At 25.2% G+C, this 18,990-nt stretch overlaps 2 protein-coding genes across 5 annotated transcripts in view; one reads left to right on the top strand and one right to left on the bottom strand.

Moving 5' to 3' along the window:
• Grd (GABA-gated ion channel) overlaps positions 1-18,990 on the bottom strand; it is a 43,362-nt gene that overhangs the window by 20,110 nt on the left and 4,262 nt on the right. For all 3 annotated transcript variants that reach the window (XM_003690689.4, XM_086913577.1, XM_086913578.1), the window contains one exon: positions 4,129-4,277. In XM_003690689.4, the coding sequence (XP_003690737.1) occupies positions 4,129-4,235 (107 nt within the window). In that variant the 5' untranslated portion in view covers positions 4,236-4,277. The remainder of the gene's footprint in view (positions 1-4,128; positions 4,278-18,990) is intronic.
• LOC105737286 (uncharacterized) lies at positions 6,248-12,721 on the top strand. 2 transcript variants are annotated; one of them, XM_086913580.1, is made up of 6 exons: positions 6,248-6,905; positions 7,231-7,409; positions 8,514-8,716; positions 11,106-11,419; positions 12,210-12,428; positions 12,619-12,721. In XM_086913580.1, exons 2-6 carry the CDS (start codon positions 7,263-7,265, stop codon positions 12,645-12,647), a joined length of 912 nt encoding a protein of 303 aa, XP_086769706.1. In that variant the 5' UTR covers positions 6,248-6,905; positions 7,231-7,262; the 3' UTR covers positions 12,648-12,721. The 2 variants fall into 2 exon arrangements, with proteins under 2 accessions (XP_086769706.1, XP_086769707.1); XM_086913581.1 differs by having other exon boundaries at positions 12,210-12,721.

Below are 18,990 nucleotides of genomic sequence, written 5' to 3'. Positions count from 1 at the left end.
GATGATATCTTGGCAATCAAAAGTCATATCGAGATAAATCAAAAAGCATTTTAAAGGATAAAATCTTGCGTTTCTGATGATCCTTTATTTGTTAATCGAAAATCATTATTCTCGGAGTTATAGCGTTTTAAAGTTTTCCTAATTTTAATAGAATTTAAGATAAATGATTGAAAATTATTTTTCCTTTACATGATATCTTGGAAATTGTATTGGGACGAACGAAAAGGAGATTTCGTGCCTCTAACGATCTTTTATTCATTGACTGGAAGTTACTCTGAAATTATAATAGTTTAAATTAGTTTTTTTTTTTAATTTTAATAAGATTTAATTATGTTTAAGATAAATTACATACAGTAATTGTTTTCTTAACATATTAATTATCTTATTAATAATATATTGAAGATTATTTCAATTATCTCTTGAGTATCAAAAGATCTTTAATCATTCTGTCAATTTTAATGTATACGTTGATTAATGTATATACGTTGAAAGTCTATTGAATCAAAATTAATGATCTATTTGTCATTAAACTGCGTGATTTTCCTTAACCATCTATATCGCACTTATTTATCCATTTGCACGATCCTGAATCATCGTATATCATATTTCGTAAATACATCGATACACGAGACAACCGCATGTGGTATTCTTCACCATGAACGCATCGAGGACATTCGATTGTGCCGTGCCGTTCCTCCGTTATCGTAAACCGAAGTTGCTTTATGTAGGAGCGGAAGGGATAGGAGAATACCAACAGACGAATAGAAAGAAACGAAGAATATATCATGGACGATATCTGTAAATTTCTGTGAAAATTCTGCTGAAAGATTTAAGAGAAAAGATCATATTTGGATTATAGATTTAATATAGATAGGATTGGAATCTGAAGTTAATAAATTTATTTAGAATAGGCAATTCTATAGTTTTCTTTTTAATCGAACATATTTACCCATTACTTGCTCTTACTTGGCCAATATCTATGATCGATGAAACAACTGATTGACGAATAAATAGAAAAATATGAAGTGAAATATTTTTATTTTCTTCTCAATTATTCTTTGTATTCATCTCTAAAAATGATTCTGTAACAAACCTATTTGCGTGTCCTTTAAAATATATATGTTTACGTGTAAGTATTATATACATACTAACTTATTCGTTTTTCTGAAAAAAAAAAAAAAGAAAAAATTAAAAATCCGTTTTCTCGAAAAGAAAAAAAAAATTCTTTGAAAAACAAAAAGAATCGAGAGAAGCACAAACAACATCCAACTTAAACATTCTCTCTGCCGATTCTCCAACCTAATAAACCTCAAGATTCCTTTCCAAATTAAGTCCAATCCTCTCCCTTTCTATTTTCCTTGTCCACCACTCGAGAAAGGAAAACAAACGGATAACACTTTAAAAAATACTCTTTTCGCTCATTGTTCCCTCCGGCTCGACAGCTATTTCGTTTATATTTCGCGTGTATACGTGTGGCGAAGTGTACACACAAGGGTGTGGAAATTGGACCGAGGGAATTTGGACAGTAGGCGGAGAAACGAAAATTGCGGATCGTTTTTAAACCGAAATAAAGCGAGATTTTAATGTCTCTCTTTTTCTCTTTCTTTCTCTCTCTGTGACTTTTCAGGTCACGGTGAGAACGGATGTCCGATCAAACCCACGTTGTCCACTGTGTGTTTCGACCATCATCTGTGCCCAGTCTATTTTCCAGGATCGGCTGTATCCGCTTTTGTTTGCTGGCATCATGCCTTTCCTCGATTCCTCGATTCTTTTTCCCTCATATTCTGATCATCGATACACTTACTAACTAATATATAGATATACTAACAATATATAGAGTATTAGGCACGTATCGTGAAACAAGAAATTTTGAATATTTTTTCCTATTTCTCTCTTTTATAAAATATTTTTCTTTTTTTTTTTAATTTCAATGGTCGAGTGAAATGAATGAAACAAATCATTATATCTATGGATAAAAATGATTTTAGTTAGATTGTAAATTGAAAATTAGTATAAATTAAATAGTGATGTTGATCTAGTTATATTCAGGATTCTAGTGGTTGTTAGGGAATTTTTTATCGTCGAGTTGGGCCTCTTTTACACAAATCAAATATTGCAATCGCATATTATGTAGAATGTTAATATATCCGTGATATACCAATTTTTGCGTGTTTTTCTAAAATCAATCTTCCAAAGATATCACACAAACGTTATATTAACTCTGTATATAAATTCAATATAACCTTTAAAGTTTCAAGATGCATATAAATTTCCATGTTAAAAAAGTCTTAAGTATATGTTTGAAAGAAATCAAAACCAATTCTAAGTTAATGTCATATAATCTTGAACAAAGATCGAACTCCTTACCTCTTCTAAAATTAAAGGATTAGGGAAAAATTGTCCTCTCATCAACTTATACGCGTAAATTTAAACGCGTGACCAATTTCGTGATCTTACTGCTATTAATCGATTATAGCTTTCCAAATAAACGATACGTCCTGCGACAATCATCCTACTATCATTACAGTATATTTTTTTCATAAGAAATCTTTTCTTCTTTCCGTGATTCTATCACGAATAATGGAACACCCTGTACAGAAGATGTATTTAAGAGATGTATTTAAGAGAATAGCAGGATTGGATGTGTTTATACAGAGGATCTACATATTGAAATTATTAAAAAGATGGTTGACCTGTTTTTGCTAGGGAAATAAGGATTTGAATGATGCATCCTACGAGTTCTTTCTTTCATATGGCTGATTAACTCTCTCTCCTCGACCTCTTTCTAGTCTTTTATGTAAATATCAAGACGTAGTCTTTGTGGAGTGACTTCTTCGGTGACAGTGAGGTTTCATAGGGATTGCAGATTTGGATATGTCTCATGAATATTTTTTTTTTTTTGATGATCAAATTGACTTCTTCCTTGAAAAATGAATTTTCCTTTGAATTTTGTTTAATTGATTAAAGTTGAGCGAGAATTGAATATAAATAATCTGTCCTAATTAAATTTAATTTTTTATTATATAATATATAGATATATAATATAATCTATAATTTTTATTTAATAATTTTTTTATAATCTTTTGTAAATACGAGTTTTCGAATGATGACAATTTTCAAAAGAAAAATATATCGATAAATATAAAAATTTATAGAGATTCCCTTGTAAGACTAAAAAAGATTTATGTTATGGATTCGAAGAGAATATTTACTATACTTAAGAAAATTTTCTAAAATTTCCTTTTAAGTTTTTTTACAGAAACTTGTTCAAGCCATCAAAAATCATATTATAATAATTTTATATTTTAAGTCAGAATTGAACATCGAATTGTTTTGAGTTAAATTTTTTTTTCAAATAATTATATGAATAGACTTTTGTCATACTTTCGAAATTTTTTAATTAAATTGTCCGCATGATGGAACACAGAAATGAACAATTATGAGAAGGACGAGAAGGAAGAGAGAGTTATCGGTTCGAATTGGGTTAATTGTCTGACAAGAGGGTTCAAATCAAACAGGGTTCCTACGATCTACATTACGATGTTCATCCAACTCTCCGAATATTCCATCGTTGCATTTACGATTTCTCGTCGAATGGACGCTGGAGAATGCATCTCGAGTTCGGCTTAGCCCATCGTGCAAGAACAATCATAATAATCATCTCAAGTGTGTTCGTTATCAGTTGAACGACACGCAATTTTCAAGATATTTTTATTTCATCGATTTGCGACAGTATGGATATACTTGTTTTAAAATTCATTTTCTTTTTAATTAAGATCCAATTTCTTTATAAATTTTCCCTTGCTATTGTTCTATAAGAAATAAAATAAATTGGTAAAGATGAATAACATGTTTTATAATTTATTTTTCATTAATAATAAATGTATGTAGATTTTGAAAACTAATATTCATTAAATAATAAAAATTGGAAAGGTATTTAAGAAAAGTTACATATACTGTGCAAATTATAAAAAATTAATCTATACTAAATAAATATCAAATTATTAATTAAAAATAAATTATGCTTTTATAATAATTAAAATTTCGTTTCATTAATAAATATAATGATAAAAAAAAGATTTGATATTTTGTTAAAATTTTTTATAAATAGTATAAAAAAATATTTACAGAAACGATGCATAAGAAGTGATCAAATTGGCGAAGGCCAGAAGGACTCGCTGCTTCATCATGTCTTGGGACTGATCCTCCCTCACAATACGTCCTGATTCATTCATCAATTCGTTTGAAACTGCCAGCGTTTTAGATTTCTTCTATTTCTGAAACAAAAGATGCATGCAAAAATTGTTAGTTTCTCTATAAAGATATTTTCATGCATTATGCATTTAATGTTTAATTGAAGAATAAAGAAATTTAGTAGAAAAGACCTATTGCACTGAAAAGAAAAAAAAGTAAAGCATGAATAAAGTGGGTTATTGGATTGAATAAAAATCTTATATATTATAAAACTTTTAATGAAGAAATTTTCTAAAGAAATCTTAATGGAGAAATATTTTTTCTGTTTTAATTATATAATTTACATGATTTAATGGAAACGATAAGAACATATTGCTATAGAAAATTTAAAAAAATTATTTTATTAAAATTTTATTAAAAGAAAAGAGAAATGTAATTTTTTACTAAAAGAAAAATTTGTATATTATTAAGCATTAAAAAAAATAGATGTTATTAATTTGATTCATTTTTAAAAGATTCGTTATGCAAAAAAGATAGAGAGATAAAATAGAGATCAAAATAGAGATCAAAAAATATTTTAAAAATGTTATTATTTATCTCTTTTCGATGCTTTTCATTTGCTGTCTCTCCTTTGAGAGATTCCTCTATCATCAAGCCATCATTCATCGAATAGTTAATGAACCACGAATTTCTCTTTTTTTCTTCTTTTTTCGTCATTTATCGATCAATTAAACCGGAATAATTTCGAATTTTATTTTTAGTCGTCGACGAGGGAATATCCATCGACGACACACTCGAATTTTCGACAAAATTTCACCATTGATGTCCTATCCTGAATAACCATTCGAATGCATCGCTTTCGATGCAACTGTTTCCTAGATAAAAATATTCCTCTCTAATAGTGATTTTTCATGAGATTCTCTTAAGAAATAATTCCTATGTGTATAAATATTTCCATTTTATAAATTAGATTAAATAAATTTTTATAAATAATTTATATAATTCAAATATTTCAAATTTTTAATTGATAAAGTAATTAAATTATTAATTCAATAATTTAACATTGACTTGATCGAAAATAAACAATAAAGAAATTTTTGAACTACATAAATCAATTTTAAAAAATGTAACTAATTGATTTTTGAATTCTCTGATTCCTTACCTCCTGAAATCATGAATATGCACTTATGAATCACCTATATTGTTTGAAATAATTATTCCTTGTTTTAATTTTCAAATAATTATATTTAATTTTCTAATTTTTCTCAACAAAATCATGTCAAATTCTACAGTTTTTTTACAATATCTTTCACAAACAATTCAATTAAAAAAAAAATTTCGATATTGTAATATCTCGAACGAAAATTGTTGTATCGAATAATGATCTCGTATCATACTCGAACACTTTGTGTATTCATGAGAAGAAGGCTTCCAATTACGCGGCCGATCGACGATAATTAATACTATATTGTGGTCCGAATGAACATACGAGTGTAGCTAATTGACGGTTGGAGAAAGGAATTAATTCGTTCGTTTTTCCTTTGTGGTCTGAATTGGACGTCGTACTTCACCGACAGAGAAACACAAAACATGGCCTTTCCCATCGTGTTCCCTCGTTTGAAAACGAGGAGGCCGCAATTCCGGTAAACAAGCATCCGAATAGGTAAATATCTGGCACTGGTAGCGTACACACACGAGCGTGAAAGCAAGAGAGGAGAAAGGTAGTAAAAGGTGGCGTTTGACTTGCAATTTAGCTCGCCGCGGTATCCGTCGATAATCAGGTCGCTTTTCGTTCGACGGAGGCTTTTAACACTAGAACTAGTAAATTAATTGAGGTGACTGTTTTTGGATTTTTTATTTTTTTAATATATTTAAATATAATACTTTTGACAAAATTAACATAATAGAGCTTTCTGTGTTTGCAATAGAATTGCGACTAACGATATCGTTATCGATAAATATCGATTAAAATTAATATCGATAAATATCGATAATATTAATATTAACATCGATAAATATTGATAATTCGATATATCGATAATATCATGATGATAAAGAAATAAGTGAAATTCTTAATTTTTTCTTGTTTAAAGTTACTATTAAAGATATTGTTAACAATTATTTATGAATTAACGATATTTTATTGAGTTTTCGATATATTGAAAATGTTAAAATATCGATAATGCGAATCGAAGTGAGAGAAGTGACTTATTATAGATAACATTTATATATTCTAAGATTAAAAAAAAAATTGGAATTTTAGTTATTTCTATTCTTTAACGATATCTTAATGATATATTAAAAACTAATTAATATAATGATATATTAAAAAGTAATTAATATAAAAAGTAATGTGTTATTTCTATTGTGTTATCTCTACATATAATTATTTCATGATTTTGATGACTACACTTCGTATTTGACAAATTATATCAAATATGTATCTGTATATACGTATATACATTGAAATTAGCAATTTGAAGTTGAAAAATCGAGATTAAAAAAGTGACAATAAAAGTGCCCAGCAACGTATTTCATTAACTGTCAATTTATCGCTATTGATTTCAGTAGAATTCGATATGTTTTTTAATTAAAATTCGTGGTTGGAAAAAATTTCTATTTGCTGACTTTCCTGTCAAATCAAATGACAATTATTCAGGAATGAGGACACATTGATTTTTATACCTATGTTATCTCGAAATCTTCGGAAGGTAAGTCATATCAAATTTTTTTTAAGGTGTATCCCTAACAAAGCACGTAAAAATTTTGACGTGTAAGTAAAATTATTTGACGGTTTTGATAACACTTTCTTCATCGTCAAATAATTTTTATATTTTCATAATTTGCATAGATTAAGATAAATTTTCTGCTTTCTTAGTAAAAATTTCTCTTTTAATAATTATAACATTATCTTTTACAAAATTCAAATATCATATATCATCTTTTCGTATTTTGCTTTATTCTATTATTATTATTATTGATATTCATGTGAATATTTTAATGCATATTCTTTTTTCTCTTTCTATTTTTCTATAGTATACTTGCTCGAAGTTAAAAGCGAATCAACCATGGTGTACCCGTCGAATCCACGGTTAATGAATCGGGTCCTGGATGCCGTGGTGCATCTGTGTGATGGTAAAGGATCTACAGCTCGAGATGTCCTCGATTATCTTCGACAAACTTCTAAGAGCACGCCGAGGAACTTGACGATGCAGGTGACAGTGGTGGAAACGTAAATTAATTTCGTACGATTCGTAGTGATTCGACATTGTTGATTGAAATTTCACCATTTCACGTGCGATATAAACTATAAATCAACTATGATATTTAATAATAATTATTAATTAGATATAAGTCAAATTTTTAAATTCACGAAATTTTCAAAATGCTTATTATTATTTTTTTTTTTCTACGATTTGAAATTTAGGATTAGTAATTACGATTCTTTGATATTTCGAACAAATTTATTAACAATGAAAAACAATTATTTTATGACAGAAAATGAATTCAAGATTGTACGAGGATTGAAAACTATTCTCTGTATTCCAATTAATATTTTATAGGAGAAAACTTTTCAACGTCTTTCTAAATATTTGAAGGTTAAAAAATTAAAATTAAAGAAAAAAAACTTTCAAAAAATTTAATAACCAAAAATTTTCAAATATTTTCTAAATTTAGCTATATAAAACTTTTTCTCTTTCTAAAATTTTTTTTCAAATTATTTCTAACCTAAAATGTTATAATCGAAGAATTGAAAAAAATATCCAAATTATAATATAATTTTCATCAATATTTTCTTTCATCAAAACAATTGAAATCTTCGAAAATCACGGAAAAATAATATTTAAAGTTCTTCCAATTTGTAAGATTCTATAATCACGCTGCAGATGGTTGTCAAACAATTTGAAGCACTTTAGGAATTTTCGAACGTCTTTGACGATCCATCGGCCACTTCGGGTACTTGCATCTTTCGTAGAAGAAAGAACATTTTCAAACATTCTTCAATATTTCAATTTTCAAAGTTTATAAACTCGATCGGGAAATCTTTATCTTATATCATCGATAATTTAAATCGAGAAACTTGGAAATTCAATTAACGATAACAAAGTAACAAGAATAATATGCTAAAATAGTGAGAATAAAATTATTTATATTATATGATCAAATTTTTATACATTTTCCACGAGAAAATGTTTGTGACTATACGTACGTGATTTCATGTTGTCTATATCGTAAAATAATATAATTAGAAAAAGTTTTGTTGAGGTTAGAATTCGAAATTCGTTGCATTTGCCGCTTTTTATGAAATAAATTTTCAGGTTCATCGGGCGTTGAAGCACGCGGTGAATGCCGGTTTGTTGCGGCATAGAAGTGGTCGTTACAAGGCAGTGTTCACGTTAAATCCAGCTCCGATTAAACAGTCCGTGAACGAGAGTAACGAGCAAAAATCGATCATTGAAATGAACATGCATCAGAGACCATCGAGCGTCAAAATGACTAAAGAGGACAACAACAACAACAGGTTAATGTCTTATTAATTATTACGGAATAATTTGATAATTTATTATGAATAATTCGTTAAAATTGGGACGAATGAGTAATCTTTGAGATTATATATATTTTAAAAATGAAATAGATCATAAAATAGGAAATTATGTGTTAATAATAATGATGGTTAATCTTGAAAAAAAAGTGTAGATTTTTATCTAATTTTGATTATTTTATTTTAGATTATTGTCAATTTATTAAGATTTAATGACTAATCATCTGAATATCAAATTGTAATAGTTAATTATGATATATTAAAAATAATGATAAACCAAAAAAGATAAGAGAAAGAGAAAATTATATATTTATCATTTTATAATTATTGAATGTAAAAAAAATTGAAGATATTGGCTTACATATCGAATAAATTGAGATTATTCAATCGAATTTATATGAAAATCGTATATTTTTAACAAAAATGCTTTGAATGATTAAAATTATACGTATGATAACGTTTCATTAATCTTCTACTAGTGAGACAGTTTAATCTAATTAATATTCATTATGTAATACAGTTACACAAGTTCTCGTCTCCGTAAAATGATGTTAAACACAGTCAGAGAGAATGTCACGTAGCTATTAAATTGGTATGACTGCTTAACAGTTATATCTTTGTTCTAAACAAGTTCTCTATTCTTCATTTAATCATTATCCTTTTTATTTTATTTCATGAAATTTGAATATTTAATTAAATTTGTCTTTATTAATTTTTCTTTCCATTTTATTTTAGAAAGATCAGTTAAATATTTAATATTTATTTTAATTTTTCAAAATTAAAAAATTAAATGATTTTCATTTGTAAGATTGATTGATTTGCAATTAAAAATCAATTTCTTTTAATCAATGAAATAACATTTAAAAATCTTTTAAGAAAATCAAATTAGTTTTAAAAAAATTTTTATTACCGATTATTATTATTATAATCATTATATTTTGTTGAAAATATAATTCTCCAAATTATAATTCAGCAAATATTTAATTTATTCTTAACGATTCTATGAGTAATTTCCAAGTAATTATATTTCAATATTTATCAATTACACATCGAGGTATTTAGAATTATTTAGCAGAAATCTAATAGAAATTAACAAATTTAATCAATATGAAATTCTTATCATATTAAAATTGTCGAATTACATTTTGAAAAATAACTGTTCAGAAATAAAAACTGTTCTCATAAATTAGAAAATAAAAATAAAAAAATATAGAAAATTCAATAATAAAAAATTATTATATTTAATATTTCAACCATTAGTATGTGTTTATTCATTATTCATTTTATCAAATTTCAAAAATAAAAAAAAAACTTTTATCGTTTAATATTATCGTTTTACTGTTAATATTATTAAATTTTCTTTAGCCAGTAGTATACATCGAGTATTATTTTGGTGAAAGTGAAACATCCGTATGGAAAAATAGACAGTCCGAATATTAGAAATTATGTTTCAGTATCAATGTCTTTTCATTTGTGTAACATTGTTTTCGCTAAAGATAATGAAAGAAAATAGAACTTTCATTTTAAATTAATATTTCTAGAAAATTAGATTCACGAAACTGCTATCAAAATTGTATTCAAAATGTAATTGCATTCAAAACATCGTATATATATTTGTAATTGTCTTGAATGAATATATTTTTTTATTTAAAAATATTTAAGTTGAAATATAACGAAAAATCTTCATGATTTTAAAAATAGTTATTCTTCCTCAGAAATTTTTAAAAGATTTTCATGGCCTCAGAAATATAGAGAAAATTTCAATAAGATTCATAGATATCCTCCTATTTAAGAAATAAATTAATTAATTAAAATAATAAATTTCTATCACTTGAGTTAATAATATAATAAATATGTGATTTATGGTATAACAAAAATTTATGATATAAATCTTCACTTAGTGAATTATATAATTCCACTTAGTGAATTTCTCTTAAGACTTCTAAAAGATTTCAATAGAGAATTCATTTATAATATGAGTTTATTTAAAAATATAGTAATTTCTATGATTTCATTTAAAAATTTATACATTTAAAGTATAATAGGACATGACTTCAATTAGATATATTATAGAAAATCTTTAGATAGATGAGAAAAGGATTTCCTTTTCCTTCATTCTAAAATAGAAACGATTTCCATAATTGTTAATTGTATAACAAAAATTTCCACGATCTCATAAGATAAATTTCTATGATCTCAATTTGAGATCTAAATCTTAAAATTTCCACAAGCCGATAATTAAAGTATAATTAAAAAATCCATAATGTCCATCACTATTGTACAATCTAACCTATAACCTAACTTCCATAATGTCCATCACTATTTTACAATCTAACCTATAACCTAACTTAATTTATTGTTTTTTAAGACGGAAGCGGAGAAAATCACGTCAGGAAAGCAAACGAAGAAACAATAATCAAAGAAAACGAAAACATCACAGTAGGTCGAAAAAGATTGACGAGCTGAAGAAAAATATCAGCGACATACGAAAGCTCAAGTACAAAGATAGTGGCGAAAGTGGCCGGTCACCACGAAACAAAATCTCGACTAGCAAAATGAAAGAAAATATTGGAAACCCGTCAGGTTCGTCTGCTCGTAAAAAGAGCGAGCTGAGACCAAGAGATTCCAACAACTATAGCGATTTATCAGACTCGAGCGATTATGAAGATAGAAAGGTTAAAGGTAAATTACTTATACGATAAGATATAAACTACATGGAAGAATTAATCTGCTCTATTAAAGAGTACAAATAATAATTATAAAATTTGCTCGACACTCTATTACATTTATTTAATACTAGCATAAGCAAATCTTAAAATGATGGATTTCATATTTTTTATTTTATGATTACAGAAATGTTTTTTTTTTAGAAAATTAGCATTTTATAGAGATAAAAATATAATTATGTATGTTTATTTATTACTTTAAATATAATCTGACAAAATTTATATTTTGTAATATCACTCTTTTGAAATTATATATTAATTGAAATTAATAATGTAATGGAGTGAGAAAATAAAATAAATTTATCCACAGCCGAATCCAAAAGTTGCTCTACTTTAAATCTAAAAAATTTGAAATTTTTTATAAGATTTTTTTTTTTAAGACAAGAAATACGATATTACATTAGGATAGATGGATTTCTAGGTAGCGAGTATTTGGTATTAGAGAGAGAGGAGGTTTTATCGAATATCTCGATAGCTTAACTGATTAAAGGAATCGTCTGACAAACGAAAGATCCGGTTTAACTTTGATAATCCGTTGGATCGATTCTTTTTCTCTTAGTCATGCGAAATACTTTCAAACGTGTTCATTCGTTTTTTTTTTTTTTTTTTTTTTATTGTTCTCAATCCTGCTGATCGAAGCCATGCATCAGAAATTCGAATTTATTTTATCGTGATAGAAGATAAGATAACGAATTTAAATAATGAAATATTTGAACGATGATCCTTTTTAAAATTATTTTTTCCAGTGACGAGGAAAAATGTACCAACAGCGTGCGACGAACACAAAGAAGGAAATGTAAAACAGAATAGAAGATCAGTTTCGCGGAATCGAAGCCCCCAAAGACAAAAATCTCAGCAACTGCACAAATATTTTAACGATATTAGCAAGACAAATAAACCAAATACCACTGATGCTGAGAAAAACGACGAGGCTCAACATGCGGGGAAAAACGAACCTAATAATAGTGGAAGTGGTAGCACGTTGTAAAATTATTGAATCATGTTTCATTATGATAATCGATTATAAATTACTTTTTTTTTTTTAATATATTTTTTACATTGGTATTGTGCAAAATTCTTAATGATATTTTATTTTGTGCATTTTAAATCTTTGTAGTAATATGTAGTTTTAAAATACATACATTATCTTTGTAGGGAATTGGACGAATTGTTGGATTTATTAAAAATTTGTAACGTTTTTTGATAATTTATATGTTATATCAACATTATAATAATAAATTTAGAAAAATTTGGAAAACTTTGCAAAAATATAATTCAAGTGATATAATTCGATGACGAAATCTTTTGATGATTTCAGCAAAAGAATAATTTATGGATGGGAATAATTTTCAAAATAATTGCGATATCATAAATATAGAAAAAAAAGATACGTTTAAATTTATATGATGCAAATTTAGAAAAATTAAAAACTTGGGAAAAGTACATTTCAAGTTAATGCCGATGAAAAAAATTATATATTATTTATGACAAGAAAGATGCAATTTATAGAAAGTAAAAACATTCTTAAAAGATAAGAAAAAAAAAAAAGAAATTTAAATTTGTATAATTTTTAATATCTTAAAAAAAGAAAACGTTTTTAAAAAGTTTCAAACTTTTTAGAATTTTTATTCTTGTTGATTCTTCCTTATAAATATGTACATGTAAAATCAAATAATAATATCAGATAATGAAGAGATTTTTTTTTTATTTTCTGATGATGCATGATGATGACATCTTTTAGAAAAATATTTTTAACATAAGAGTAGAGGAAAAACCTGGAAGCAAAACATTTTCCAACGTAGCATGACTAAAGCTTTCTGCTGTTTATCGGTTTAGCCAATGGCGTTTTCGTTGTTATGCAACTTCTCGATACAAGATTGTACATTTTTTATCATGAACTTTTTTCTTGTATATCTTGTTAACTCTTTACAGTATATTTAGATTAAAATTATAAAATCGATTTATACGATCGTGCATATTGTATTGTTTAATTTATTATTTGAATTTTAATATTTAATATTTTATTAAATCTTAGTTATTAAATGGTTGAATAACAATAAATATTTCTTTATTAAGATATTTATTAACGATAGAAAATCATCCATAAATAGATGTAGCAGAGTTGATGGATTTAATTTCGAAATGGAATTAATAATAGTATTGAATTTTGAGTATTAAATTTCAATATTATTTTGACGTTTTATTTATATGCTAATCTAATAGCTTATAGCCACTCACTTTGATACATTGGTTTATTGAAATATTATTCGAATTACTATTGAACACACTTTCAATAATAATTGAAATTAAATAGCAACTATTCGAAAATTATCGAATTAATTAATTAATCAATTAAACTCTGGATCAATGACAAAATAGTGAATTGTGTAAATTCTAATATTACTTAAAGAATAAGTGTAACAATGGAATGAATAATATTGAATTATAGCAATAATTAATAATTAATAAGAATTATAAAAATATATTTATATATATGTATATATTATAACAATATTTTTTAAAAAAAAATATTTACGTTTTAATCTTCAAATATGAATCAAAGCAGAAAAATTTTTTACTACAACGTATATACTCGTTCTTAAAAATGAATTAAACAATGCTTCTTCCGAAATTCGTATCTTTTAAGTTTAATTAAACCAATTTTATCCATGGAAAAATCCTCATATAAAACAGGAAACGTGTACTTTTTTTTTTCCATTATTACAAGAGACTATTGTTTGCGAATGTACAGAGTGTTCCATGTGTTCTGTGGAGCGAAGTGGAAACGTGAAATCAGTAAAAAAAAGCGTATATATACGCGTACTATTGTTGATATTGATTCTGCAAAAAAAATATATACTATTGATTCTGGAAAAAAAATATGTGATATCTTTTTTTTTTCTTTTTTTTGAGAACAAAATGATAATTTCATTTCATTTAATTTGATAATATCGATTTTTTTTTTTGTCTCGTGAAGATAAAATAAAACCTTCACGAGACAATAAAATTACAAAATATCGTATCTTTGAAAAGAATCCATTACATTGCACGTGTAGCAACTCTTAAGTTTAAACTAGTGACTAATTTTATTAAAACTAATAATTTCACTAGAAAGTTTCATTAAATATATTACATATCTTCTGAAAACAAAATAATCATTTAAATATTTCTAATTTCGCTAAATATATTACATGTCATATGATTGAAAAAAAAATTCATCATATTGCAATGATTCCTAAATTTAAACTTACAAGTTTTAAGAAAAATTGTGTGATTTATGATTGTGTAAACTTACAAATTTATTCGATTTAATTCATTACATTTCTTTTTATACTTTTATATACTTTTTTATATATAATTGATTCTTGTTTTTACTATCTCTCTTTAAACTTTTTACGAAAGAACTTTTTTTATTTGTTTCGATTCTTATTTCTTTTTTTTTTTTCCATTTCTTTTATCTTTCATTTTTTTTTTAGTTTTTTCTTCTCGTTTACTCATCGAACCCGTTTCTTTTTTTTTATTTTATCCATTTATTTTGTTTTCATTAAAAGCGCGATTAAATTTTTTTTTTCACAAAATAATATGTAAAATTAATAATTCTAAAGCGAAAAATTTGGGAAGTTCATATACAAAATTTATGAATGTTAATTTTAATAATGATTTCGATAATAATTTTTTTGAATTAAATAATAAAAAAATTTTTTAAATGCGCGCGTTCAATGTACGCGATTTAATTAAGTTTTTACGTAGAATAAAATGTTAAAAATTATAAATGATACAAGAGTTGAAAAAAAAAAAAAGAAATATAGTCCGTGTTTCTTCTTCTATATATATATATATATTTTTATTTTATCCTTTATTTTGATATATTTGATGATTTTATAACAACATCATGAAATATTTTTACGTGCTATTTTCAGTAAAATTATAAAATCGTTCAAAACATCACGATCAATTTTATCTACCATCTCGAAGATCATTTTTATCATTTTTTAATAAATTGAATCACGAGTTTGCATGATGTGTTATAAAATTATCGAACGAATTTATAAAAAAAATAGAATCTCTAGAAATTTTGTCGAATCGTTCCTTTTTACTATAAATAAAACATTTGATTATTATCGAAATGGAATCTTTTATATGGTTTCTCTCATAACTATACAATTATACTAGAATTTATTAAAAAAATTTTTTTAACTTTAGAAAAAAAAAAGATATTCTAAAAGAATTCTTTATCTCACAATAATTCACATTTTTTTATCATTCAATATACAAAATTATGAAAATTATGAATATGAAAATATTTATCTTTACCGAAAAAATTCTCTGAAAAAATTCTACACTCTGTGTAGAATTGTATGAATATTTATAGTATCCAACTTTTCATATGATTAAATTTATCTTTGTAAGAATGATATCACGATTCATATTGGCATTGAATCAATTGTTTTTAATACACTCATCTTTTCAAATTCGAGTTTTATTGCACGTTCTTCTTTTCCACGTGTGAATGGATCTGCAGAAATTGTGAAATGGATCTTTGTAAAAAAAAAAAAAAAAAAAGATTAATTTTCATAGGACATAAATTAATAGATTTATTTTAAAAATTATGCGTTAAATATATATTACGAACATATGTAGCGTATATACAAGATGTTAATACATTCATGAAATTCTTTGAAAGATCGATTTTAAAGAATAAGAGAAACACAAAAGTTGGTATAGATAAAAATGTCGATTAAGTTTTTACTTGTTAAGTTATAAACAATTTTGCGTTATATAAAGTGAGATCTCTTTGTTACACCATCTAATTTTCTCATCTTATCTAACGTATCTAAGTTACTCATAACTAATAAATACGTTTAATCTAAGATTTTTGTATATCAACTTTTGTATTTACTTTGCTCTTTAGAATTCACAGTATTAATTTGCTATCGTCGTTCAAAGAGAATCATTTCGATTAATTATTAATTGATACACTGTTAAGTAATTTATGTAATATAAACAAAATTTAATAAAAAGATTTAATAAAAGAAAAAATAAAAATGCAGTTAATCATATTTTATATATCATGCACAATTATCATTATTATGTAACAAGCAGATTATTTAATATGATTATTAAGCCAAGAAATATGTTAAAAATATAAATATAAATCCCACTTAACTTTAACGATTATTTAACTTTTCGAAAAGTTTTTGACGGAATATATATATATTACGTATAGATACTATTGCATTTCTTGTATGCATCTTTTTATCTTATCAGTAGAATTATATAAATTATTAAATTTATTATATAAAAATAATTAAGGTTAAAATGCTATTTTCATTTTGGCTATTCAATTATGGGAGCTCTTAGGCAGATCTATTGAAGCATCCTTTTCAAGAACGATACTGAAAAAAATGATTAAACATATATAATGTTTTTTCCATCTCAATAAAAACGTTTGCCAATAAACACTTTTGCTAATTTTTCACGATGAATACGAAAAAATATAAAACTAACCTGTTTGACTCGATTTAGTAATTTTCTAGTTATTTTTTTTTTTATCAGGGATAGCAATTTATTGGACAAGATCCGTGAATTTTTTGAATCCGTCCAAAAATTTAAGAAATGAAAGAGAAGGAAGTAGGACGTAAAGAAATATCTTTGAAAAGTTTTCGTGAAGAATCGGTGATAGAAAGTTCTCGTCGGATAATTTATAATCCGTTTTTAGGGAGGAAGATAAAAAAATGAAAAATGTCGCGAAAAGGGTCTTCGTTACAGGATGAATTTTCCAGTTGTGTGATACTTGAAAATGTTCCTTTAATTGCGGTAGTTAGGTAAAGACTTTTCAATTACATCTTTAATAATCTTTTGGTAATCCTTTCGTGAATAGGTATTGAAGGCAGAAGTTGTTGGCAAGTTTTGCGAGAAATGATATTATTACAATCATCGAGTTGATTTATTTTTGTAAAAAAGGATAATGAAACTCGATATTTTATTATTTATATATTAACACTATAAAATTGCACTATAAAATATAATATATATAAATAAAAAATTTCATATTTAAATAACATATACATTTAAATATGAATATATAATAATATATAGCTAGTTTCAACATAAAGCTAATTTATTTCAGAAGTATTTCATTGATTAACTTTTAACATATGTATAATTTTCTCTAAAGATAAGTATTTTATTTTTTTTTTCTTTTTCATTATAATAATTTTTTTAATGCATTTTTGGGATTGATCTTAAACGAAAAATCTCTTTTTCGGATTTGACATTTATGTTTATCGTTTCATAAATATAATGAATCATATGATCTAACTCGTGAAGTGTGTAAGATAAATATTCATTATATTCCGTAAGAAATCATCGCCTACGCATTTTATAGCATCACGCATGAAAAGTTCTACACTTCTTTAAATCGTAAATTTATGTTTTTCACAATTCTTGTGCCACTTCTCTCGAGTTTATAACTCATATCAATGTAAATATTCTGTTCCATCTTTATTTTTATTATAAATCTTTTTAACATTTTGTATATGCGATTATATTATAAAAAATTTCTTCCTCTTTGATGTTATTAATAATTGATAATTTCGTTAATAATAAATTTTGCAATATATAATATTAATTTATCTGTATAAAAAACAAATTTTGAAAATCACTAATTCGATAATTTCCAATATCTCTATTACCATTAGCCAAAAATTTGGAATGGCTTTTTAACATATATAATTTTTCAATTAATTCGAAATTAAATAGAACATCAAATATCAAAAATAATTTTATTTAATTCTTTTTGCTAAGTTTCTAATCTGTTCCAAATTTTTAATCAATAATATTTGCTTACTTCGAAAATCCATGATTCTGAAGATATATATCCTACATTCTCCCGAAAGAGATATTGTTATGTTCGACTCGTCTAGTCATAAACTTCAAATAAGGAAAACAATATTGCAATTTATTTGTGCAATGAAATGACACGGAAATGTTTCATCTCCGGTTTCAAATAATAACTCTTCAACACTAAAACTACCAATCTATAATATAATATTTAAATACATATAATATACATAGTATACAGTTAATATATTAAATATTATTTTCATATTACTAGACATTACTAGATAGTATTATTTTCATATTACTAAATATTACTAGATAGTATTATTTTCGTATTACTAGATATTACTAGATGCTAGTATTATTTTCACAATAAGTATGTGATAATGCTATAAATATCAAGTAATATATAGATAAATACAGTATATATTTTAATCGTCATATTTGAAAATATATCAGGAAATATCAATAACATTGTAATAAATATATTTTCTTTTCCTTTATACAAAATCTTTGTAAAGATTTAAAGTTTTCATAAGATTCAAGATTCAATTCATTTTTGCAATTATCCGAAACTTTAAAAAACGATATTTTTTATAGACAATTACAAAAATAAAAAATTTGTAATATGGAGGAAGGCATAAAGTAAGTGAATATAAAGAGGATGATTGGGAATTCTGGAAG

Source organism: Apis florea, unplaced genomic scaffold (genome assembly GCF_048593485.1).
Source record: "Apis florea isolate Af1SG1 unplaced genomic scaffold, ASM4859348v1 contig_3496_pilon, whole genome shotgun sequence".
Taxonomy (NCBI): Eukaryota; Metazoa; Arthropoda; class Insecta; order Hymenoptera; family Apidae; genus Apis; species Apis florea.
Note: the sequence above shows the minus strand (reverse complement) of the source record. Positions and strands in the feature narration are given on the sequence as shown.